The sequence below is a fragment of the Genypterus blacodes genome, unplaced genomic scaffold (genome assembly GCF_046128005.1).
Source record: "Genypterus blacodes isolate CSIRO-AG114 ecotype Tasmania unplaced genomic scaffold, CSIRO-AGI_Gbla_v1 ptg000036l_1, whole genome shotgun sequence".
Lineage (NCBI taxonomy): Eukaryota > Metazoa > Chordata > Actinopteri > Ophidiiformes > Ophidiidae > Genypterus > Genypterus blacodes.
The window spans coordinates 202,411-228,529 of NW_027466849.1; the positions used below are offsets into that span (position 1 = coordinate 202,411).

The 26,119-nt window shown below is 41.0% G+C and overlaps 1 protein-coding gene across 1 annotated transcript in view; it reads left to right on the plus strand.

Annotated features, from left to right (window-relative positions):
- Nucleotides 1-26,119, plus strand: part of LOC142996105 (CUB and sushi domain-containing protein 1-like) — a gene marked incomplete at its 5' end in the record, with an annotated part of 226,024 nt that overhangs the window by 143,514 nt on the left and 56,391 nt on the right. The window contains 12 exons of the mRNA XM_076146995.1: nt 1,146-1,302; nt 3,647-3,838; nt 7,103-7,229; nt 7,684-7,895; nt 10,454-10,645; nt 13,361-13,499; nt 15,137-15,324; nt 16,841-17,035; nt 23,061-23,177; nt 23,277-23,390; nt 25,140-25,235; nt 25,783-25,986. Coding sequence (XP_076003110.1) covers nt 1,146-1,302; nt 3,647-3,838; nt 7,103-7,229; nt 7,684-7,895; nt 10,454-10,645; nt 13,361-13,499; nt 15,137-15,324; nt 16,841-17,035; nt 23,061-23,177; nt 23,277-23,390; nt 25,140-25,235; nt 25,783-25,986 — 1,933 coding nt within the window. The remainder of the gene's footprint in view (nt 1-1,145; nt 1,303-3,646; nt 3,839-7,102; nt 7,230-7,683; nt 7,896-10,453; nt 10,646-13,360; nt 13,500-15,136; nt 15,325-16,840; nt 17,036-23,060; nt 23,178-23,276; nt 23,391-25,139; nt 25,236-25,782; nt 25,987-26,119) is intronic.

The following is a 26,119-nucleotide window of genomic DNA, read 5'->3' on the forward strand; positions in this document are numbered from 1 at the left end:
TTATATTGGCTCCGTATTTATGTGTTTCAAGGCTGTTAGATGCAACTGCATTTTTAATGTTTATCGAGCATTTTGGCACTTGTGTGTACTTTAAACGGCCGTACATTACTTGAAAAAGTGTAATTAAAAATAGATTTTGTAGCCTTCTGTTCCTAACACCTTGATACGGCAGAAGTGTGTGTGCTGCAGTCATCTTTGCAGATAAATTGAGTTAAATATTTTCAGATGCAGTGACTGGTAACGTTACAGTGTGTCCATTAATTATGAAGAATTAACATTTAGCGCAGGAAAAAACCCTAAAGTGCCAATCCGTCCAGCTGTTAGCATGCTAGTCCCCTCCCCCCGGCTAAGAGTAATGGAGCTAATGCCTGTGACTGTAGCTGAACACCAACCATTTGTCTGACAGTTGCTGCAAGCTTCAGGCTAAAATCTTGTGTAACATATGAATCAGCTTATTACAGTTTATTTTGCTAGTGGCTCATATTTAGCCCCGGCACCACAGAAGAAAGGGTCGGCCAAGCTGAAGTCCCCAGAAAAATGTCCTCTGGTGGTACAGCACTCGACTAAATTTGCTCGGATGCACCCCGAGCCCCGAAGAAAAAGATAGACTAAAGAGGGGAAAAACAAAAGGAAACCAAATGGGGGTGTGCATGGATTGTTCAATGGCGAGAGAAAGATAGAGAAAGAGAGAGAGAAAGAGAGGGAGAGGTGGCATATGGTGACATGTTGATTTATGAGCCGCAGGGCTTTTCATTAACCATACCAGAGTTTTACTGAGGCAGAGAAAGATGGAGGGAGAGAGAGAGAGAGTAATAGAAAGAGCGAGAGGGAGGGAGAGAGAGAAAGAAAGAGAGAGAGTGAGAGAGAGCACTGAGAGTGAGAGAGAACACTGATTGCAAAATAGAGCAAGGTGAGGAAAAAAAACAGAGATGGAAGATTGGAGTTTGGGAAATAACCCAAAGTGATCCCTTTTTATTTTTTTTTTAACTTTTGATAACTTTTCTTTGTCTTTCACATAGGGCAATGCAGAGCCATGTAGGCTGCTGTGCTTCATCATCCATTATATCTTTCATTATCCACAACATGATTTCCTTTGTGCGCCGATAGATTCTACAATGTCTTTCCTCTTGTGTTTTGATTGACAGGCGTATGATGGAGAGAATAGCTCATCCCGTCTCCTTGGAAACTTTACCCGTGACGTCATGATCGGTAACATCATCAATAGCACTTCCAATCACTTGTGGCTGGAGTTCAACAGCAATGCCTCTGGAACCGATCCAGGCTTCCGCCTCTCATACACGAGTGAGTCATTCGATTTTCTCATGAAAAATGTATTGAATGTTGAATATAAATGTTGTGCCTCAGAGTTTCTGGCGAAGCTTCCCTAAAGATGAACCTATGGAAGGTTTTTGCACTGTTGCCTTCATAGGTTGTTGCTTCAGTCACATCATGATTAGCTGTTACTCCCTAGAGCAAAATGACTGTCGTGTACTACAAAACTCTAGAGAGTCGTTGCTCTCAGTCAGAAAATTAGCAGCTGACACAACTCCATATGCTGTCAATCATAATGAAAATATGTGTACACTAGAAAGACATACAGAACACATACTCAAGCATACATTGTGTAGAGCTCTATATATCCTTAAGTTTGTGATGTAAAGCAAGTCATGTTGAAACATTTTTGTTCAAATATAATATGATATTGTCAAGTGAACGTTAGCTTAGGAAGAAAGGAAAAAACTTTTAGTCTTTAGGTGATTCCTCAACTTTTCAAAGAGATCCGGCTCTTGGGCGCTAGGTACATCACTATTTGAACTCTTTGGATTGCTGCCACATTGGAAGGCAAAACTTGAAACGTTATCTTTGCCCTGATTGAACATGGTACTGGCACCACATTGTGAGCTGTGTTGTGTCCACACCAAACATATTTCAAACCGTCAGACATTGTCCTACAAGGTTTCATGGAACTTGCTGCATCTCTTTGCTAAATGTAGATAGACTTGAGTATTCCTTTTGTGCTTAGTGCTTTGAGCTGAGAAATGTCTTCTTGCTTTCCCTGTCCATGGCCACACCTGTCTGGCATATGGGAGATTATTGTCTCAAAGACTGATCAGTTCCTGTCAGAGATTCCTGCCATTCTTTTAATTATTGTCTGCTGGGGTAGCCTCCCTAATGAGTTTTATTCTTGTCAGTTACTTTGACGGGATGTTCTGATCCGGCAAATGTACTTAGTTTTTTGTGGTAGGAAAAGTCTTGATTTCAAATTTGCAAAGTTAATTAAAGCTGTGCAGGGTTTCTATCTTACTGTACACCATAATGGCTTAAAGAATGTGTTAAGAGGGGAAGGCCAGCTGCTGTGTAAGTCAAAGAGGCCATTAGGAGCTCATTAATCTGCAAGTCATTACAAGAAGGTGAGAAAGCGAAACATCTGGAGTGCTAGGATGGGTGGATGAACGGGTGGATGGAGGGGCAAATGGATGGAGCGCGATGGGCATATATAAAGACGCATTGTATATCAGCTAAACCATTACACAGCCATTAATCTTCAAGTCATTAAAGCAGAGACGGTGTCACCTTCTGCAAAGCTCTGCTGCAATTGATGGGTTGATGGATTGATAAGAGAGACTGATAGAACTTTTAACAGGGGAAAGAAGGGAGACACAGCTAATGGTGGGAGGCAGCGATGGCTTCTCAAGTAGGGTCGGGGATTGACTAAAGTGGCTCTAATTGCAGACAATTTTACAGACTAGATTTATACATCTGTTCAAGACATTAACCAAGACATCTGTGTTGCTGAAATGGATGAGTTGGGGATAAGTGCAGTCACACCTCTCAAAACCATAGATAGCTCACTTGTGAGGATGCAGGTAGTTTACAAAATGTGGTTTTATGAATGAGAACAATTTGATGGACCAACAATTCCATTTAGATTTGAATCCTGCAAAGACGACTCAAATAAAGAGCAGGCAGACTAAGTTTGTATGACTAGAAAAAGGTATTTGATGAGTAGTTATCTCCGAAGTCAGAGACAAAGTTCAAAGGCCGAAAAGCAGACATTGCAGAGAAAGATCAAAGAACACAGCACGAACCCAGACACCAAAGCGAACAGGCAAAATACAAAAACAAGGAAGCCTGACAATAATTACTCCACTGGTAAGAAGTTTAGCCATTTTCAAGTCATCTAATCAAACCCTCCGGCAGCAGCCTGTGGCTAAAAGACATGACACTGCAGGTAAATGAAATATCACTTAATATATTCTATCTGGAGTTGATGACATTGTGTCTGCCGGTCCAACTTGACATTTTGTGGCGTCTGATTTGATTTTGCCACTGATTCCTGTAGGAATCTGTCATTGTTAAAACATAAACCTTACCACTGGTACTGCTTATTTCCACACAGTATCATGATCTCTTACAGAAAACCCCATACATTTTTGAAATAACATAGAACAAAGTGTGGAATAGAATTTGCAGAAACTTCCTCAGCACTAAAACTGAGTATTCCAACTTGGAAATTCCATCAGTGTGATTTTGGAGAGGAATAGGATGACCTTATGTCAAAAACTGAGAGTCACCACGATTATTTGTCAGTGCAATGCTGCTGCATGAGGAATGTATTAATCCGTATGTGTGTGTGGGTTTCTAGGCTTTGACCTGGTTCGATGTGAAGAACCAGGTGTCCCTAGCTATGGCTACAAGATCCAGGATGACGGTCACTATGCCAACACATTCGTCCTGTACTCCTGCAACCCTGGATACAGTCTCCATGGCAGTAGTACACTCACATGTCTTAGTGGGGACAGACGTGTCTGGGACAAAGCGCTTCCGTCTTGTATTGGTGAGTATGCCAACATAAGTAAAAGTTCATTCATTATTTTGACAGAAACTGATGTGAGGATTTCAATTCGCATCAATTTTGTGAAAAAGGAAAAGATATCGAGCAAATGAAGGTATCACACAATTTGCCAGTGAAAGAGAATTTCTTCTCTTCCACTGAACTCTCACCACTTAAGAGCAGAGTACAAGCACCTTCAAGCTGTCTATGAAGGTTCTCAGTGAGATCATTTTAAACTTAGCCGTAGCAGATCAAGGCAGCTGGACTTTTCTCGATGCAATTCGCTTCTCATCGAAGGGCCTCCTTCAGTTCAGAAATGAAGACATGTGTACGATGCACTCTTTTGTTCATTTATTTTTGAATGTTGTTATAGTAGAAAGTAGAAGTTGAGTTTTACTGTCTCCAAAACTTGGAGAAAGTAAACTTTCTCATCTGAACTATGCTCACATCTACTCAGAGGATGACTAATTATGAGTCAGGGAATGGAGTCTTTTTTGAGTGCTGACAGGAGTAACAACCTATTTTTTGGTTGTAACTGTGATGATAAACCCCAACCACCTACTCACCCTCTTATGGATTTGATAAGAAGGCAACTTAATTTTAATGGAAATGCCACTCAAATGTATTATGTATAAACAAATGTTAACGCATCAGAGATCAGTTTTCAGTTGAAACTGCACAAGACTGAGATCTATTATTCCAAAAGAAGGGAATGATGGACGTGCATGTTGTCCCTTTTGTGAACTATACACCTGCTAGCTCTTCTCTCCCAGCACTCCAACAACGTTAGGTTGTTTTTCAGACAGTGATATGACAGAAATAAAAGGTTTCTCATTTGACACATTCAGAATACATTTGAATATTTCACAGGTAGTGAAACATGTAAGCTGCCACAGTGCCGATTTAGCTGAGGTTGGCAGCTCTTAATTAGGTTGTAGAGGAATGCACAAAATATTTGGATTCTGTGACCTGCCAAAACACAATGACATTGATTGATTCATTTAGTTAGTTATTATTATGATTTTTATTACTCAAGAGCCACCAGTGGATGTGCAGGATGCATTTTACTTTGAAATGCAGATTTTGTTCTTCCTCCACATGTATTTTGTGCCCCACATGTGAAAGTGGTTCTCCAGATAATTCCACCTTGTTGGATAGAAACAGACACTTGGCAGATGTTAATTTGGAATTCCCTTTCGTAGGGCCAAACCTGCCAACACACCTGAGCTCTGTGGCCGGACATAGTCGCTAACGGTGAACTGTGTGTGAATAAGTGCATGTGGGTGAAGAAATGTGTGTCGGTGTGTGCGAATCTGCACCCTCGACGCCAGGAGAGTATGTGCCTGCAGAGCCCTGCGCTAACTTCTACTCTCGTGACCTTTTAGTCCTCCTCCGCCTTTGTCCGTCTATCAGGACAAATATCTGTCTTTGTCTGTGTAATGCCCTCTCTGTCTGACTCAACCACATGTCTGCGTGTGCTGGCATGGAGATGGTTTGCTGGCTTTGCTCTAGGCTCAGTGGTTCCTAAACTTTTTCTGCAGGGCCCCCCTTTTACAGATCTGAATTGTTTTACGCCCCCCTTTGGCCGATCGGTCTGACGAGGGGGGGTGTGGGAATACAATATAAAACAATACAGGTCGGCGATACTTATTCATATCACGCGCCTGGGAATCAATGCTCCGTCTAGGCTATTTCCATGTCCCTATTCCACATTAAGTCAAACCTAGAGCTACTACTTTTTATCAATATAGCTTTATCCATTGGTAAAATGCAGTCACCTTATCTAGCTGCTCATCTATAAACAGTATACCTCCTCACTGCTTTTCTGTCTTGGGTAAGTCAGTGGCTGATGCTTAAATAATTGTCCTTTTCTGTTTCTTTAGTGTCCTCAATTCTATACACTTTTCACGATACACACTAGTCTCTCCATCCTCTGACATTTTCCATCACCAGGGTCTAAACTAACACACTAGCACTGTTTATATAGTGTTTGTGTTTGTGTGTGTGGGTGTGGGTGTGGGTGTTGGTGTTTGTTTGTGTGGCTGTGTGTGTGGGTGGCTTGGTGGGTACAAATGAAATGAATATGCTTAGAAATATAATTCTGCCCTCGTCTCTCTTACTCTCTCACTCTCACTCTCACACACACTCTATCTCTCTCTCTTTCTCCCTATGTGTGTGTGTGTAGTTTGTGCATATCTGCATGTTTGTGCGGATTTTGCCTGAGGTAATATGACGGCAGCAGGTTGTCATAGCATTGTAGATTGCAGAACCATTTTAATGGTGTGCTCTTATCACGAACACACACACACACACACACACACACACACACACACACACACACAGGGGCAATCTGCTGGCTCAGTGTGCTACCATATATACATAAGATAATATGAGTTTCATTTAGTTCCTAGTGTTTTTCTTTTTCACTTTTTTCATTTCTGATATCATTTATGGGTTATTTGATATGCTATTAAATCCAAATATAATGCTAAAATAATACAAACACAGCTAACAGTTATCTGTAATGCATGGAATAATTAGTGTGTTGTTTTTCTACATCAAGCCACTAACAGCCATCAAAGTTATCCTCCAACCTTGAATCTCAGGAGCTGGGATAATTCAAGGTCGATTTAATGATTCAAACCTTTGTTAACCGGTTCTCATTTATCTCAACCTTCATACCTCAGAATAATTTACAGCTAAGTTGAGTCACAGGTTCTCTGAGAGATAAACTGAATGTAATGAGGCTGCAAAAGAGGAGCAGGAAATATGATACCAAGGTTCTGCTGATATCAAGGGGCACTTGGGCAATGTGAAACAGCTCACAAATCTGTGTGAGTTGTCAAGTTTCAGTGTTGTTAAAATTGTTACAATGTTTTCTCTGTCCATTTAATACTACGGTGGTGGGTGAAGTGGTTTCATTTTGTAAGATTGCTTTAGGAAATGTTAATGCAACAACTTTCAACCCCCTTCAATAATGCTCAAATGTCACAACAATGTCTTAATGGTAATTCTACTGTAAAGCATTACTAATTCCTATGGAGACGTGCTGCTACAGAAAACAATTCGATTTGGATCAGCTGGTCTGGTTGTACTCTGTATCATAAACGATATATATAAATAATCATGTGAAATGATTATGTAAATGCTCAGCTTAAGGTGTAGATTATATAATTTAATGAGTAAGCTTTACCCTTGCCCCCTAATTAAACATGAATAAAAACACAATAGAAATGTTTCCAATCCTTACATGTTTTCTCTTTGTAGCGGAGTGTGGAGGTCACCTAACTGGGGCGGTGTCTGGACGGATTCTGTCCCCAGGATATCCTGCTCCATATGACAACAACCTGCACTGTACCTGGACTATCGAAGCTGATACAGGCAAGACTATCAGGTAATTTAACAGCATCTGAAAATATCAGAAACTACTGTCATTTGTATGACGTGGCATTTAGATGGCTGGGTTTTGTCTTTGCCATAACATTTGTGATGAGAGAAATAGTTGTTACCATATTGTTACAGTCTTTACAGTATAGGCGTTGACAGTACCTACCACAGCTATTAGTGATATATAAGAGCAGTAACATATCAGTATATATCACATATCAATATATATCAAGTTATATGGAGTATATAGGATGTATTGTATTATATCCCTGCTTTCTATGATAACACAGAAGACGGCCTGTAAATGTAGCTAATTATCGATTTCTTTTAATGCCAAAGTCACTGCTGTGGTAGTGAGTACACACATTATTTACTGTGCCACCATTGTGTTTCTCAACACATTGGCTATGCCCGTTGCAGCCGGTGACATCCCTAAATGCCTCTGTGTTTTCTGCTCTCAGCCTCCACTTCATTGTGTTTGACACTGAGGTTGGCCATGACATCCTGAGAGTCTGGGACGGTCCATCTGGGTCGTCAGATGGGGGTATCCTGTTGAAAGAATGGTCAGGCCCAGCCCTGCCTGAGGACATCCACTCTACTTTCAACATCCTCACCCTCCAGTTTGATTCTGATTATTTTATCAGCAAGCAAGGATTTTCTATACAGTTCTCTAGTAAGTAACCTTGAATAAATCAAAGCCGTTAATGGGATTCACATAGCGGGGAGACACTAAATGGCAAAAATCGCATTATTAGAGAAACCTAATTTGTACTAGCCATAAGAAAATCAATTATTGCCGGGTTTAACGTGATTTCTTACAAAAAAAAAACCTTCTGTTAAGGAATTTAATATCTCATTGTGGGCCAAAGACTAAGTAAAGGAAGAGCCTACCAGAGGCCTAAGGCACAGTGTAGGGAACCAAAAGTTGTGGAAATAAATCTAATAAAGCTGCTTCATCCCATGATAGTTAATTATTTTACAGCACAAACACCAGTGCCTTGAAAGTTAGTAGGTTTGCAAAATTGATTAATGATTACAGCCTCCAGAGAATGAAACTTTTTGAATGCTCCTTGTTTAATCAGATGGAGTGAAATATAATGTAGCTACATACAGACAGTCAGAGGCTGGATCATTGGTGCTTTTTCACTAAAGATCGTAACACAAATCTCAAATGATTAATGAAATCTGTCATAACGATTATTAATAGTACAAATAAATATACCATCATTGCTTAGGTTCATCAACAGAGTTTCTTACTTTCCTGTTTGTGGTTTCAAAGCCATACACTTAAGAATCACTTTGTGTAAAGGGTATAGTTTTGTCATCAAAGATTTGTCAATTTTTCCTTGAATAAAAGACACACATGTCCTGCACAGACTGAGCCCTTTGGTTGCTGTGATGGCCTTGCAGGTCGAGCAGCTGCAACCCTGTCTGTGCAATATGCATCACCGGCCAAAGTCACATCCGTTCACTGTAGCAGCAAAATCAATCAAAGACTATGAAAAGTTGGAAAGCTGAACAAAACGGTCAAGACCATCTTATCTTTGTAGCTTATTTTCCACATTAGTGAACTCACACATACACACAGGCACACACAGAAAGAGAATGCATATGGCGCTTGTGCCGCAACATTCTCAATTGATTCCCTTATAACACAAAGCTTTATATTCACAGCACGTTCACTACATCTGTTTGTGTCATTGCTATGGTGATGACATGAACTTTCATGTTGATTTGCTTAAGCAATTGTTTGTTGGACATCACGCCAAATTATTTAAAGAAAGGTTAGTGGATTTATTGAGAGAGTGATTTACACGACCACAAATCTTCCTCTTCTCCTTTTTCTTGTTTTTGTCTTACTTTTTGTCCTCAACCTGTTCTTTCTGTGTTCTACCAGACGGATAATATAGGGGAATAAATCCTGGTTGGTTGGTTAGCTGGATGGATGGATAGATGGTTACTTAAAATGAAAGATGCAACCCTATGCAAAGAGAATTAAGAGAATTAAGCTTAACTGTAGGTTTCAACAATATACAGTATATATTTACAGACATCATGTACACTCTCTTTCCCCAACTTAACAAAAGGCCACTTCAACTTATTTTATATATTCTAAAGGCTCTTAAACATCAATTCTGCCTTTGTACATTCAAAGGAAGCTTGGTGAGCTCATTTGTTTGCCTGATGAGAGGGCAAGCTGCTCCAATAATGAAACATACATTATGTGCAGTCACAAACATGATGGAAGCTTAATATTTCTGATTACACGTGGGTATGTTGTAAACAAATTATCCTTCCATCTTTCATCTCTGCAAATATAATTTACTCTTGCCTCTCTTTTCTCCTCTTAACTCTCTGACTCTCTCTCTCTCACTGTCAAATGTGTTGGACACTTTTGGATGCAGTAAAAAAATAAAAAAATCCAGAAACCAAGTAGTCACAATCTCCAACATGTATTCAAGCCTTCACACCTCACTGAAGCAGGTCTGATTTCCCACTGCTCTCTCCATGACACCGATAAACAGAAAATGCTGTAGGACATACACTTCACAATAAGCGCCTGACACTTTAGTCTGGGAGTCTTTAGAAAACAAACAAACCACGGGAGCCCAGCGAGGCACCGAACCTATAGAAATAAACACATCTTGACAAGCTAAATATAAAGAGAAACTATTTGGCACGTGTTCAACACTAAAGGGCTAAAAACCTCTCACCGCGATATTCAATCAAAATTTGTCAAGTTCTTGTCATTGAGATACTAATAATAAGAAACATCCAAGCCCTCTATGGAGGCAAAAATGCATCACACACTTGATTAATGCAATGATTAAAGGCATAAATTTAAAGCTAAAATGCACCATCACGCTTCTACTGCCACAGTTTTCTTGAAACCTAAAAAGCATGATGCATTCTGGCATATTCTCTGAATGTTTATACAAATTGCACTGATTGGCCTGTTTGAAGCGCTTCTATTAAATGTCAAAATTTGAAACGTAATAGCTGAACCTTATACCGCGAGGCTTGATTATCATGAAATTAGCAACACAAATCTCACCATCTCTACCAATCACCATAATTAGCCTGACATGGGGAGCCTATGCATTTCATTACTAATTTTTCCAGGTGGTGACGTCATGATTTGTGTTGGAACGTGTATTTGTGTTTGTACTTTTAACAGCTGCCAAAGATGGTAAAGCCACCTGTTATCTGTGTGTGTGTGTGTTTCTTCAGCCACAACGGCAACAACCTGCAACGATCCAGGTGTCCCAGTAAACGGCTCCCGCTATGGGGACAGTAAAGAGCCCGGTGACAGCATGACTTTCCAGTGTGACCCAGGGTACCAGCTGCAAGGCCTGGACACTATCACATGTGTCCGCATGGACAACCGATTCTTCTGGCAACCTGACCAACCAACATGTATGGGTAAGCTTACATCGCTATACTCACGCTAAAGACCACGAAACTGAGTTAATACGAAATTTAAAAAGTGCTGATATGTCTTACCCAACACTCGTGGATGAGGTACGAATCTTTGGGTATTAAGATATTCTTGGCCTGCTCATGGATTATTATCACTATGTCCCTATTTGATTAAAGTTGTCGGTATAACATTCAGTCACAATACCATACAATTATATGGCAAGACAATAAAACATAGTAAAGCACTGCATGAAACTGACAAACCTGCCACCTGCCCTCATGAACGCTAGAAGGGCTCAACACAAACCTCCAGAAGTGGTCCGACCCAGAAACATCACCTTGTTCTGAGGTGAGGAGAGCGAGCAACAAATATGACAGGTTCAGGTCTCCTGGGTGACCCTGTGTTGCTCTGCCATGTTAGACAAACATCTCCAGGGGTAAGTGTAAAGCAGTGTGAAATGACATCCATACTGCAGGCATGCTCTTTAATGTCATATAAACACTGAACATCCATATACAATACGGTTTGCAGCACGGTGTGATGAGTAACACTGTACAGTCCCTGTACTGAGTATGCTGCAAAGCTCCTTCCATCCTCCCTGCTGGGCCCACCTGCTGTTTGGAGCCCAGTGATCTTCCACATCCCACAATACATCTCACAACACGCTGTTTATTTTGCACTCTTCTTATATCAGGTCGTCTTTTCTTCCTTCATTTTCCCCCTCAGCTTCTTGTTGACACACTCTACTTCCTACTTGTCCCCAGTCCTGAAGCCCCTTGGTTTTTTTTAGAAAGGAAGTTTCAGTCAAAAGGTGGAGAAAGAAGCTGTGGTAGGAGGAGAGTCCATCAATGTGAATCCTCTTTGAAGTGCAGCATACAGACACCAATGTTAGCTCAAAACAAGCCTATAAGGCCTCTTCAGAGGCTTGTCAGTTTTTTCGCAGTCTGCCCCTAGATACAAGAATACACCTCTGCCTCTTTTGCTGTGCATGTAAAATCAATATAATATAGGCATATTGTGAATATTGATGGATGTAGATGTCACATAATCCAAATCAGCAAAAATGACTATGATGATGCAGAACCATGCGTGTCATCACAGCATGGACCTGTGGTTGTTTATCTCACTCCAAGCTCCTCTCACACACTCATCAGCTATTGCTCATTGCCATTCTAGGGACTTGTCATAGATGCACTGGAGATAACAAGAGCATCTGAGAGCATTTGCGTCAATAATAATATGTATATCGGCGCAACATCGAACTCGCTTCAGTCAGGGCAGAAAAATGGTGCAGCATGAACTTGGCCTTACTTTTGAGTGCCACAGACTCACACCAATTAGAGAAAATGAGAGGGTTGCTGTTTCTGTTGCCCCTCCCTTTCCCTCTGCCGGGCACCACGATCTGGAAGACCTCCAGCAGGGTCACACACAGCAGCAACCCCTTTCTCTGCAACATGTCCGGCTTTGTTCTTCATGTTGCCTCAATCTTTGCCAGTGACCTCATGTTTGCCAGGCAATAGAAGATAGAAGATTGAGCTTAAATCACCTCGTACTCCCCCTTGCCCACTCACTCTCCTGTCCCGCTTTCACCTCAGGAGAAATAACTTCTCACTTAGATTTAATAAGCCTGTGTTTCAGTTATGTGACCTCTGTACTGTGGCTACCAGCTGGCTAAACACAAAATGTACCAGTCCATACTCGAGAGCAAAAGTTAGTTAAACACAGCAATAAACAGGCTTAAAAGGGAAATAATCAATGATTGATGCTATCTGCTGCGTGTGGAATTTACTGGAAGCAATTTTCATAGTGCAGTAATAAAAGATACAGTGGGTATAGTTTTTATTGATCATCATATAGAATTTATGAAAAATAAAATAGAAACATTTTCTAATCGACAAAGTTGCCAGATGCTCCCATGAAGTGCAGAATCAGAGGTGAGCAGCTCTGACCCAACTTGCTGTTGTTGATGTCGATTAGTTGGTGGGCAGACTGATTAGTGGTTACCGTGGTGTGTTGTGCTGTGCTTGTTATAAGCAGGCCAATTTTGTCATACTGAAAAACCCAAGTTAGAGCCCAAAGTCACCTGACTAACCCACAGGTTCCTCTTGTTGAACCCCTCGATGTTGCTGCTACATTATACCGACACGGTTCGCAGGGTGAAGCATTATGTTTGTGTGTGTGTGTGTTGGGCCTGTGAATGCCCTTGTTTACCTCTGTTTCGCTGTTGATAATCCTTCCACGCCCACCTGCCAGCCCCAAGACACCTCTCCACATTTCAAATTCTTCCCTCACATCACCGAAAAAGCAGCTCGAATGCGTCCATCCGTCTCTCTTGACGATCTCTCTTTCCGGCTCTCCGGCTTGCTGTGGGATAACAGGACCACTAGGGGTGATTCTCTCTGCTAACTACCCCCAACACTTCACTCTGTAAATAATTTGCTCCGTCTCTTTCTCCCTCTTTTGCTCTTTCACCCTCTCATGCCACCTGCGGAGGTAATTTCACAGGTCCAACAGGGGTAATTTTCCCTCCTAACTGGCCCCTGCCATACATCCCATTGCTAACTAACTCCTCTCCTCTCTGCCTGCCTGTGGGGGTTATGTGAGTGGCCAGTCAGGAGTGATTCTCTTTCCAAATTATCCCCAGCCTAGTGTTGTGTAATCATCTTTTTTTCTTCTCTTCTCCCTCCCTGCTTCTCTCACGCTTTGTGTTTCTATAGCGACCTGCGGGGGTAATGTCAGCGGCCCCTCTGGAGTGATTTTGTCTCCAAACTACCCTCAGCCGTATCCCCCAGGGAAAGAGTGTGACTGGAGGGTCCGAGTCAACCCGGACTTTGTCATCGCCCTCATCTTCAAAAGGTGGCGTTCATTAAAGCAAAACTGTCACAAAAATGGAACTGTAACAAATTGCGTTTGTTCGTTGTACATATTCTGTCATTCACATGGCAAGATAAGAAAGAAGTTCTAAATTTTGTGAAAATTGGACACCCAATATGAATAACCTTAAATTGCTATCAAACACATGAGAAACCACAAACTTTACAAAGAATAAGATTAAGTGACTCAGTGAGCGCTCGCCTAGTTATATTGTTTGGCCTTTTAAAAAATCTTTTTTTTGTCTGGTACATTAAGAAACTAATTTGTCATTTGGAATTCAGAGACGAACAATTAAACAGTTACAGATGTGAATCTAGGGCAGTATTATGGATCTCATTACATTCCTTTACAGAACTGCAGTGAGATCCACCATAAGCCTTTACAGCCACACTGTTATAAGTTACCTGGTCTACACAGCAGAAATAAATCAAAGTAAAATCCACCTTAAACGCCTCCTACTAAGGTAGCTGGAATGGATATCCTAAATGGATAAAAAGGATCAGTCCAAGTGTTTACATCGTTTCTTGGGAATCGCGACCTTTAGCTCCAGTAAAAAGCCAAAATCATTCCATTAGAGGCTACCTGGTAGTATAGCTTCCTTATGTCTGGATCTTTCCTCAGTGATGCAGATTTCACAAGTCACACTAGTTTTTAGGAGATTATTACTAAAGGAAAAGTAAAGGTTGGTGTTGCATGTGTATTGACAGAGATAAGAGGAAAGTGGACTTCCTCCAAATTGCCAAAGGAGGAAAAATGACCCAATTTTAGCTTTTTGTTTTTTTAATGAAGAGATAATTCTTTTCAGCGGCAAGGCTGAGACATTCATTTATTTATTTTACTTTAAATTATTTGCTAGAAGAGACAAATTGGTTGCATTGTGAATGTTGTCTAATGTACAGTATATCATCGCTGTACATCATTCAAAGTAATCATAACCTCAACCAAAAAACACACACATAAAGCTTAGTTTCTATAACAACAATCCAAACACTGGGTATGGTTTGACCAGACAGATGCTTGACAAAGCTAATGCATACAACCCACATCATGTACATATATATAACATACAACCTGTCAGAGCAAAGACAGGCGTGTGTGTGTGCGTGTGTGTGTGTGTGTGTGTGTGTGTGTGTGTGTATCTTCAACTATATGCATCGATGAGGAGAAGCTGACAAAGTGAAAACCAACATTTTTACAAGAAATTGTAGGCGTAGGGTTAAAATATTCACTGCATTAGGAGTAAGAAAACTGAAATATGACAAGACCGGTTACATGCAAACACACTCACACACACACATTGAAGAGATACAGATAGCAAACCCTTTCATAATGAAACATGAGGGTGATACATTTAAGATGGCATCTTGTTGCCTGTTGCAGCAGCTGTCATGTTTTTTTTTTTAAACACATCCTACACACGTCGAACAAAATTTAAGGGCAAAGACGAGTAGACGATGCAAACGCAGGTGGCGCAAACTAATTGACAATCCTCAACCAAAGCAGTAATTTGAACTGTAACACTTAGTTGATTGCTTAATTAGAGACTAAACAATAACACACGTTTGATACACAAAGAATCGTGTAAAAACATTTCTCTGTTGTTTTGTTTTTTTACCCAGTTTCAACATGGAGCCAAGTTACGACTTCCTGCACATCTACGAGGGCGAAGACTCCAATGGGCCGTTACTAGCGAGTCTCCAAGGCAACCAGGCCCCAGAGCGAATAGAGAGCAGTGGTAACACTCTCTTCCTGGCGTTCAGATCTGACGCCTCACTGGGCATGTCTGGGTTCGCCATCGAGTACAGAGGTAATTAAACCCTCAAAGTTTAGTTTCAACATCGATTTCCATGCACATTTTCCAGCAAATACACACCAAATGTTTTGACATTCATCTTGGATAATGACCAGAATGTTTTAACTTTAAGCTGATCTGCACAAGCACAAACTGTGCACAAGTTGTAAGAAGCGGCAGTTGTGGGTGAAAGTCGTAGTATCATTAGGATTGGGAAAAGAGGTGGTAGCAATTGTTAATTTTCTGTTAAACAGTTAAAGGATAGCCGAGTATTATATCATATAATTTTTATTAATATCTATTTTATTTTATTGAACAATGCGTAATTATCAGTGTGAGTGCTGTGGGAACGATCTGTTTTTGCATCACCACATCAATTCCTCAACCTCGAGACCGGATAATGTTTTTAATCCGCTTACTAACATCACACTCCCGTTGTCGTCTTTCAGCTGAAAAGGCTTGACATTCTGCGCAAGCCTGTAAGTTGTTTACTTCACACAGATTGTGACTCATCTCAGTTATGCAGACGTTGGCTGACTGGAGGTGATTTAACAGCAATATTCAACATGGAACTGATGAACAATTAGTTGTTCGACTGACTAGAGACTCGATCTGCTCCATCAAGTTTCATAAACCCCTTGTAGTTTTTCCTTGTTTCCCTCACTCCATTTATCTCTAATTAAAAAAGATTATCACCTTCGCCGTTGTCTTTCTCCTGACGCTTACTCACACCTCTGTGCTTTCGGCATTAATTCACTACCTTTCAAGCGCCATCTCTGTAATTAAAATACAACCTTAATCATCCCGCTATTTCACTCGTCTCTCCCCTCTGCCTCTCTCTCTCTCCCTCCCTCCCTCCCCCCCTCTGTCTGTCTCACTGTCTGCTGGTTTTCCTCTGTCGAGCCTAATATCTCACCCTCATTGGATGATCACAGGAAAAGCAAACACGCTGGCACGGCTCCAATTCATAATGAAGCAAAATGGTATTCTGACTCATGTTGACACGTCGTCTTTTCTTTTCTCTCGTGGCTGCTAGCTGCCTTTCACCTCACACCGAGCCTCCCTCACCCTCGCTGGAGGAGAAAAATAATAATCTCTTCCCTTGATGACTTGCAAACATAATTTTCGTCTTTCTTTCTTTCTTTCTTTTGGTTCGTCGTTTTCATAAATAATAATCTCCCGTGCTTTCTGATTGCTTCTGGTGATATGCAAAGTGTCAATTGAACTTATTCCAAGTCTCTGATTAACTGAGGAAGTAGGACTCATATTTTCGTCTCTCCAGGCCAGTCTGTTACAATATGACTGCATCCTGAACTCGTTTCTTCCAACTGTTCAGCATAAATTCTTCTTCTTTTTTATCTATTAATCAGCTTTATGTTTCCATTGCTTACTCTTTTACTATAAATAGCACAGAGGTGCTGTATGTTTTGATGCTGATATACAGCTAATTTAGTCTGCATTGTATCTAAATTATTCAGCCCACGACCTCATCCAGTCACATAAGCCTCGTCTCCCTTTTTATTTTTTACAGAAAAACCAAGAGAGGCCTGTTTTGACCCTGGGAACATCATGAATGCCAGCAGGACCGGCTATGACTATAAACTGGCATCTCAGGTCTCCTACAGCTGTCATCACGGCTACACAATTGTGGGCGGCGAAACTATCACCTGTGTACTGGGGCATGATGGGAAGCCGGTGTGGGATAGGCCTCTGCCGTCATGTAAAGGTAAGAGAGGCACATGGAGATCTTCAGCCATATACTGCTGTGGAGGAAAATCTGTGTTAATCTGTTGAAGCAGGGATTCTCAGTCTTGGTCCTTGGCACGTAATCCATCTCTCCTTATTGTACATAAACCCAATTAGCTAAAGCAGGTGTGTTTAGCAAGTCAAGGTCAGGTATTAAGTAATCAAAGCTAATTTAGCTAATTGGGTCAATCAACCCTTCCTTCACAAGTCGCACCGATCCAAAACACTTTGAGATATCCTGCAAACACACATGTGCTGAGTGTGTGTGCGTGTGTGTGTGTGTGTGTGTACTTCTGTATGGATAAAAAGAAGGGAGAAGGAGGTGCAAAGACCTGTCAAACATCCATTCCGTGTGTGTGTGTGTGTGTGTGTGTGTGTGTGTGTGTGTGTGTGTGTGTGTGTGTGTGTGTGTGTGTGTGTGTGTGTGAGAGAGAGAGATCTCTTTTGTGACAGAGGCCTTACTTAGTACCATGTGGCTTAGCTATGCGAATCAGAGGACGGGTGAGGAAGCAGGACAAGAGAGGAATTTAAAATGGGCACAGACACATATATGCACACATACTTTCACTTTCACACAAGCGCGCGCACACACACACACACTCACGTGCACACCTAGATATACAGTACCTCTTAACACTGTGAAAAAAGGCTCCTGTGAAGGCTCAGTTTAATAATGTGAGAGAGAGAGAAAAGGGCAGCTGGGGGCATTTAAGAGAGAAGTAAAGATGAGATAATTGCACTCTGAGTGGCTGTTTGAGAAAAGCAGCGAATAACAGACATAAACATGAATAAAATCAAGCTCATTAAGTCATTTTTATCTCATTCTCAGCTTCATCTGGCTTATTTCAAGTTATTTTGGTCAAGTGCTCGTACTCTATTGGCAGATTGTTTTGCTGGTGACAGAGCGATGACGATCTTCCGCCTCTTTCAGCTCATGGAATCACTCAATGGGAGGGAACAAGCAGACAATCTGGCAGCTTTTTCTGCTGTGTCAAGCTGTGTAGTAAATATGAAGATTCACACACTTAGCCCCTTAAACCGTAATATAGCTGTAAACACATATAAGGATGTGTAGATTGTGTATATTTGTTTATTAATGCATTTATTAACTACAACATCCCCAAGGAATCATCCACAGTTGCTTTAGGAACATATATGTTATATTGTGTCATTGGGCATTACTAAGCCTTTATTGTTTAATATATGCAGGAATTAAACTTGTCATTAAAGTAGCAATTGAACAAGTTTAATCTTGCAAGCCATCATCCCATTTTTTCCATCAGTCCTTCAAGCTGCCAATCCCCTTAGCCAGGCTGTGTCAGATGCGCTCATTCCCAGTACTTGTGTAGCATCAACAGACCTCTTTTTCATGTTAATCCAAGGAATTTGTGTTCATTAGCAAATGGGGCAGCTGCAGAAATTGATTCTGTGTAATATTAAAATGCTTTCGCCTGCAATAATGGATTTATGAATGGAATAGTATTGATATTGTCGACACTTTTGAAGGCTATTAACGGACCCCATAATGGTCCTCTATCAAATAACACATGATCTGAAAGTCTGAAAAGCCTCAAACTTCATCTGCGATTGATTCACAGTTGTTTACTGTAATTGATTTTGACAAAATTTTCCCAGAAGATTTTCTTTCTGGCTCGTTAGTGAAGTTAAAAAAATTTAATACACTGCAGTTTTGAGCAGTAATACAGAGAATATCGTCACACAATCAGATTTACATTATCATGATCTCCTTTCCGATGCATGGTGGCACTTGTATATGTGCCAGTGTTTGTGTTTAACATGCCATAAAAGTTTTGTAAATCCCGTAACCTGTCGTGCAACATCTCTTAACTCACTAATAGTGCTCTTTTTCTTTTGCTTTAGTTAGTGAAGTTTCTGTTTCTGTCTGCCTCTCTGTGGGCAGCTCCTGAGGCTTTTAGAGCAAACTCATTAGACAGGGTGAGACCTCTTTAAATAATACATCTCCCCTTCTCCTGTCACAGTCTCTCTGTCTCCTCTCCTCTTTTCTTTCATTTCCCCTTCACACTGTTCCTCTTTCTCTTTTCATTTCTCTGTAAGTACTTCTCACTTTCTTCTCTCTGCGTTTTTCATCCTCTACCGCTGTCCACTGTCTGATTTACTTTATTTTCCACTCACCTTCTCTCTCTCTCATGCGCCTTCTATCTCTCTCTCACATACACAAACGAAGGCACACACGCGCACACACACCTCCCTCCCTCCCTCTCAAACCGGTCTTTTATTGGTTTCCATGGTAACTAAGAGCTGGCGCAAGAAAGAAGGAATTCTCTGTGACTGTTGATAGGGTTGTGTGTGTGTGTGTGTGTGTGTGTGTGTGTGTGTGTGTAAAAAACCGATAGAGACACAGAGAGGTAAAGTGGGCGAGAGAGGCATACGTAGTTATTACAGAGTGCCACCTAGAGGTAGTGCTTACACACGAACACGCGCACGTACAAAACGGCTCTCCACATGCTTCCACATACAAACATACTTCAATAGTTGACCCCCCCCGAGTATCAGTGCAACACTTAAAAGACACAAATAGTCTCAGAGATGGTAATCACATCTCTGAATCTCACAGGGCTGCCTCGATTGGTTTGATTCTTATGGCCCATTTTGATGAAAAACCCTTTGAACTGTGCATGATACTGCTCACTTGATGTAGAGACCAGCCAAAACATTTAGCCAAAAATACGAGTACGGAAATGATTATATATTTTGCCGGTTAAATATCATTCTCTACCCAAATATAATGAAAGACCGAGCTGTTATTGTTTCCCTTGATGCTTAGAGGGCATTTGGACTTTGATTTTTCCTTATTTAAAGAGGTTAGCCTAGCTTCAGATTTGATTAAAGTGATTAACCCTGCAGCTGTGGTGAACAAAAGCGGCTCGCCAAATTTATTTTCAAACTGGGTTCTTCTTTATGTCAAAGCCATTTGTTTTTTTGGTGCTGCTCCACGCCTCACTGTTACAATGACAGATCACTTGTTTGATTTATACTTTTAAGGTGTACATGATCCTGTTTTATTTATATAGTTATGTATGGTCATGTTGAACAACTCAATTAAAAAACAGACCAGGCCAAATTCTCTCACTTGACCCCTGCTCATAGTGTGTGTGTGTGTGTGTGTGTGTGTGTGTGTGTGTGTGTGCATGGGTGCAGGCGGGTGGGTGGGTGGCTGTGTGTGTGTGAATGTGAGTGTGAGTGAGTGTTTGTGGGTGAATGATCAAAGCATTTTGGTGTGTACGAAAAAAAGAGTGACTTCTGTACTGTAGCTTTTTTTGCTTTTTGTATTTGTGTGAGAGAGGGTGATCAAAGGTGGTGTTCGTGCAGGCTTTTGATAAGCTTGACACCTGAGCCTGGAGCAGCACCACTGCAGGATTGTGGGTGGATCTAGACAAGACCCCTAGACTGGAGGGTTCATAAGAAGAATCAATCCAAAAAAATATCAATCAATACCAGTGCACGGGATTAGGAGGAGAGGAAGGAAAGAGGGATTACTCGGCTGCTTTAGGAAACAGGAGGGAGGAGGAGGAGGTGGGAGTACAACAACTGTCTGCAGAGGAATACAAGTCAAACGGTTGTATTCAGGGGGACAGATAGTGTATGTGGAGAAGTGATCTCATTCCGTTTCCAGATGAACTCTGGAGTGGTTCCTTGGAGGTTTGAACATTAGTTTCGAACCATCTACGCAACAATCTATTGAGGGTCATGCTAGGCAAAATCTGCACTAATGTTTGTCAAATTAGCATGCTGCCATAGTCAGAATAGTTTGGGTTATAGGCCAAACGATGACTAAGATCAGGAAGTAGCTCGCCTAGAATAGTAAACTTGTTTTTATATTGTAATTGAATTATTCATTCAAAAAGATCAATAGCATGAAAGCAATTTTTATGGCCTTGAAATATTTAATAACTTTAATATTATGTTCCTGATCTGCCTCAAAATCAGATTGATTATCACCCAGCTCAAGACCCAACTCCCAAGCATAATGTCATAAGTACTGGTGTAATGGAAATTACAACCCTGATTACATGTACACGTACACATTTCTATGATCAAAGATTTTCCACAACAGTAACCGTTGGTATAACACATATGCTGGTACACACTCATGCCCACAGGCACATGTTAGATACATATGTTAGGTTAGCGCCTACTGGGTCACCTAATGCTTGGTGATCGAACTCGCTCATATTGGATATCCCTCAGCTGGAGCTCAGCTTCATAGCACTCCCATGTCAGATAATAAATCCACATGCTGCTTCATAATAATGTGGTTCCAGATGAATGATGATGCATGGTGCCTACTGGTGTCTGGTCGTCTCTTTACTTTGTTTGGAAAGCCTGAACCTCCTCCTTTGTGAGTTCACTGTGAGGCTTAGTGAACTCTGTTGTTTGAAGTGTACAGACACAGGTGTGTGTTTTTCTGAGTCATCTGCACTTTGCTAAAGGTCAATGAGAGCAATGAGTGATCCTTTCATAAAATAAAGCACACACAAAGGAAATCAAACATACTATCTTTTACCTTAGAGCCACAGGGGTCCAAGTGACATTTGTGGACAAAATGAGTTTCCTGAACTGCAACATAACTACACCACCAACTTCCAGGCCTGTTGTGGTTGGTTGGAATTGTAAAAAATTTTCAGTTTCCCTGAAATCAGTTTCCCAGACACATAGCTGAAATATGTATTTGTGTAACCCTGTGATTGATCAAAGCATAGAGCAGATTTGATCTACAAGGCCTGCAGCTTGGACTTTGTGTGACTGTGTGAGCAGGTTCAGAAGACATTTTATACCACTTACTAGGCCAGGGATTCAACTGCACCTCTGAAGAAATGTATGCAGTAAGAAGGATTACACATTGAGTTGCCCAATTGACATTGGTACAGCACATGTGATCTCTCCCTAGAAACCCAAGCAACCGGATGCACATTTATCAAAAAAGTGCAGTCAGCGTAGTGCATTAGAAAGTCAGTGAACATAAAGTTCAAGTTGAATGACTACACAGTTATAACTCCATGTGCCCTTTCGGTTTGTTGTTCTATGGTCAGATATTGTGTTCATTTACTGTGTGTTTGCTCTTTTCCTTTTGTTATTCTGCAGCTCTCCAGTACACTTTAAAGGGATGAGCTCACTCTCTTTACTTTTCTTTCTGCTGTCCGTTTTTTTAATAGAATATAGGTTGAGTAACATTAGCACAGTGATTACAGGACAATGTCATCACAGTTAACATGCAGTATGAGACAGGAAATATGTACTTCCAGACTGCAATCAGGACTGAAAATTGCCTTTGGACTTGGACCCTCCACTCTGTCTCCCTCCTCTGTGCTCTCATTTTTTGTATCTTAATATTTCCTTCAATTTCCTGAAATCATGCATTGTTGTAATGCTGCAGTAATTCACAGCATGAAGTCCACCGATGACCTGGATAATTGGTGACAATGAATAACCGATGAAATGTGCGCACACCTTCTAATCTGCCGGTTTAAACTAGTTTTAGCCTGTTTTAGCATTGTGCTAGCTGTCTTAAAACAGTCAGTCTGATAATGTTTGCACTGTACATAGTGAGACCTTCAGAGGTTATAGATGATGCTAGCATATTATTTATCACTGAAAAAGTTGAATAGCTTTACGTTGTCAGGCATAACATTACCCTGATAGGCATTAGAAATGTTTGTTGTGAAAAAGATCCATGTTGAAGCGCAATTTGCAGTAAGTTCCTACATTAAAGTCCATGAGGTAAGTGTTACTTGAAGAGCTGTTAACAGACTTCTTCTTCTCTCTCTCTCTCTCTCTCTCTCTCTCTCTCTCCCCCCTCCTTCTCTCTTTCAATCTCTCTCCCTCCCTCCCTCTCTCTCTCTCTCTCTCTCTCTCTCTCTCTCTCTCTCTCTCTCTCTCTCTCTCCCTCCCTTCCTCTCTCTTTCAATCTCTTTCCGTAACTCCCTCCCTCTCTCTCTCCCCCTCCCTTCCTCTCTCCCTTGCAGCGCCCTGTGGAGGGCAGTATGGTGGGTCTGAAGGAGTTGTTTTGTCTCCAAATTATCCTCTAAACTATACCACCAGACAGACCTGCTCCTATTACATCACTGTTTCCCCACAGTTTGGTAAGTACATGAATATACTATACATCTTACTATCAACTTAATGATAATAATGATGATGATTAACACACAGACACATGTTTGAATGTCTGTCCTCTACAGTGGTATTTGGTCAGTTTGCAGTATTCCAGACATCAATGAATGATTCAGTGGAACTTTTTGATGGAGCCAATCAGAATGCCCGGTTGCTCAGCTCCCTTGCTGGGTCACATTCAGGTGAGTCGTCCGTCGCTATAAGGTGCTGTAAATAGAAGACACTTGATGGATGATTTCAGCATCAAGGAATATTTGGAACAAACTCTCATTCAGTTGTAACGATTTCAACTTTTCTGTGCACCTGAGCATGACGCAGAAAGAAACAAACAATGAAATCATCTGTAAGGAAGCAGCTCTCGGGGGGGCTTTAGACCATTGCACCAGTGGTCGTTATCACAGTTTATTTGACAGTGATAAATTTCGAGAAAATCCATTATGGGTTATCTTTAGAAGAAGGAATCAGCAGTGGAAAGTGTCTCACTGGGACTATACAATATACAGCAGCACTTCCTAACACAATCCTCCCTGGGTTTACCCATCCTCAAACTTGTGTCATCAACTTGGCAGAGCACAGCAGCACCCAGTGGAGAGCAAATTTACAGATAAGGCAATAATCAGTAAAGACCACACATTTTGTTTTATCTCACTGGTGTATGTTATATATGATAAGCTGTATGTAACAGTATTGATGAACTTGCTTAACTGGCATTTTTAGCCAGGGGACATGCTGTTGAGGAGCTACAGGAGAATTAATGCTCAGTTCTCTCTCTCTGGGAATTAGTGTCCTTTGTGTCTGTCCTGTGCTTGTAAAATTACCAAGGGTGTAAAATTTAAAACGTGATGAAAGAGAAGAACATAATTGAGCATTGCAGGCTCTTCAAAGTAATATGGTTCACGTTTGAACATGCGTCTTGTAAAAACCCACAAAATAATGTATTTCAGGCCTTGTGGTAAAATAGCCACTTTTAAAGATTGATGTCATATTGAAGATGAAACTGAAAAAACATGAATCAACAAATCTAGAGTTCATTTTAATGTTCAAATTTCTACTTTGCTATTAACTTGGTTTCCATGTCGTGACTGGACCAGTGATGGTTCACAAGAATGATATTAACTAAAGTGACAGGATGTGACAATTTTGGCCGTTTGGTAGATTTAGCCGACAATAGTGCATTTTTCCCACAATAGTTATTATCCTTGCACGTTAGCACAAAGAGACATGTGACAATGTGAAAAATAAATGTTGGATACTCCTGGTGGTTAATTTGGGTTTAACGCTTTTGTCTGAAGCTGGTAGCAAAGAATGAGGCATGCAAGGCTTTGTAAAATAATGTTATCTATGTCATTGCCCTACCACTCACACACACTCACTCAAAAGAATAACCAAACACACTCAGGCATGCACAAGCAAACAGCTTTGTACTGCACTGTTCCAGCTGACTGGCTGATTATCCTGACACACAAACATATTAACGCTCATACACGTGCAAAAGACAGACACGTCCCAATACAGCTAATGATGGTTCTAAATGTCAACCCCACCATGCCATGTTTTTCTCATTCATCACTGCTACTTAATTTTGCCTGTGTGTGTCTGTGTATATTAATTGCTGTTGCATTATGTGTGTGAGTTTGTGCGTGTGTGTTCTCATGCATTATGCATTGTGAGAACCAAATTTCACTGCAGTGCCAGAATGGTGTGTGTGTGTGTGTGTGTGTGTGTGTGTGTGTGTGTGTGTGTGTGTGTGTGTGTGTGTGTGTGTGTGTGTGTGTGTGTGCTAAATCGAGTGAACGCTGTATTTATATCTGTAATATACTTGACTGATAAACTGTTGAGAAACTCAGTTGTATTTTTGGAATTGAACGATCTGTTTTAAGCAAGGACATGTTATAATTTTGTCTGTTTGTGTATGTAATTGTATTTCTCAGGAGAGACATTGCCGTTGGCAACTTCCAATCAGATCATGCTGCGATTCAATGCTAAAAGTGGCCAGTCAGCTAAAGGCTTTCACTTCGTCTTCCAAGGTAACTCTCTACCACAATGTCTTCGTATTGTTGTCCCCTTTTCAGTTCTCACTACATATTTGTAGTACTGAACTGCTCAAACTTGCTGACCTGCTCAAATAAAAACATCTTCCTGTTTATAGTTAAGTCTGTTGTGATGCACAGACTACACAACTGAATGAGGACAATGTGTACAGTACTAAATCCATCATAGAAGAAGGTGACCAAATGTCTGAAATCAGTATTCGAACACTTACACAACTGCATATGAGAATTTACAACATGCAACCAGCCACTTTGATATTGCCAACATAATATTGACTTAATGAGTATCATTATGGTCACAAGCAGCTTGTTATTCTTTGACCCGGGCTTTTGTTATAGATCAGGAAAGTGTGCCTACAACTGGAAAATATGAATTGTATAGTCTGAGCTTGGATTAAGACACACACACATACACAATATGTGGCGTTCAAGTGTTTAAACATCAAAGCCTCACTACTCACCCACCACTCATTATGTTTATGGCCTTCATATTATGTCATGTTATGTTCTGACCTTATTGTAGCTGTGCCCCGGACCAGTGACAGCCAGTGCAGTTCAGTGCCAGAGCCTCGGTATGGAAGGCGAATAGGTTCAGAGTTCTCAGCCGGCTCTGTGGTTCGGTTTGAGTGCAGTCCAGGGTATCTACTGAAAGGATCCAGCGCCATCAATTGCCAAGCTGTACCAGGTGCCCTTGCCCAGTGGAATGCGACAACACCAAGCTGCATAGGTAAGAGCACTGGCCTAAAATGTATGTAGTAAGCAACTAACCAGTTAAATTCCTAGAACCTAACCTTAACCCTACCCCTTTAGGGTTCTAAAGAGTTTTATATCTCATGACCACGTGTATAATTAGATTTCAT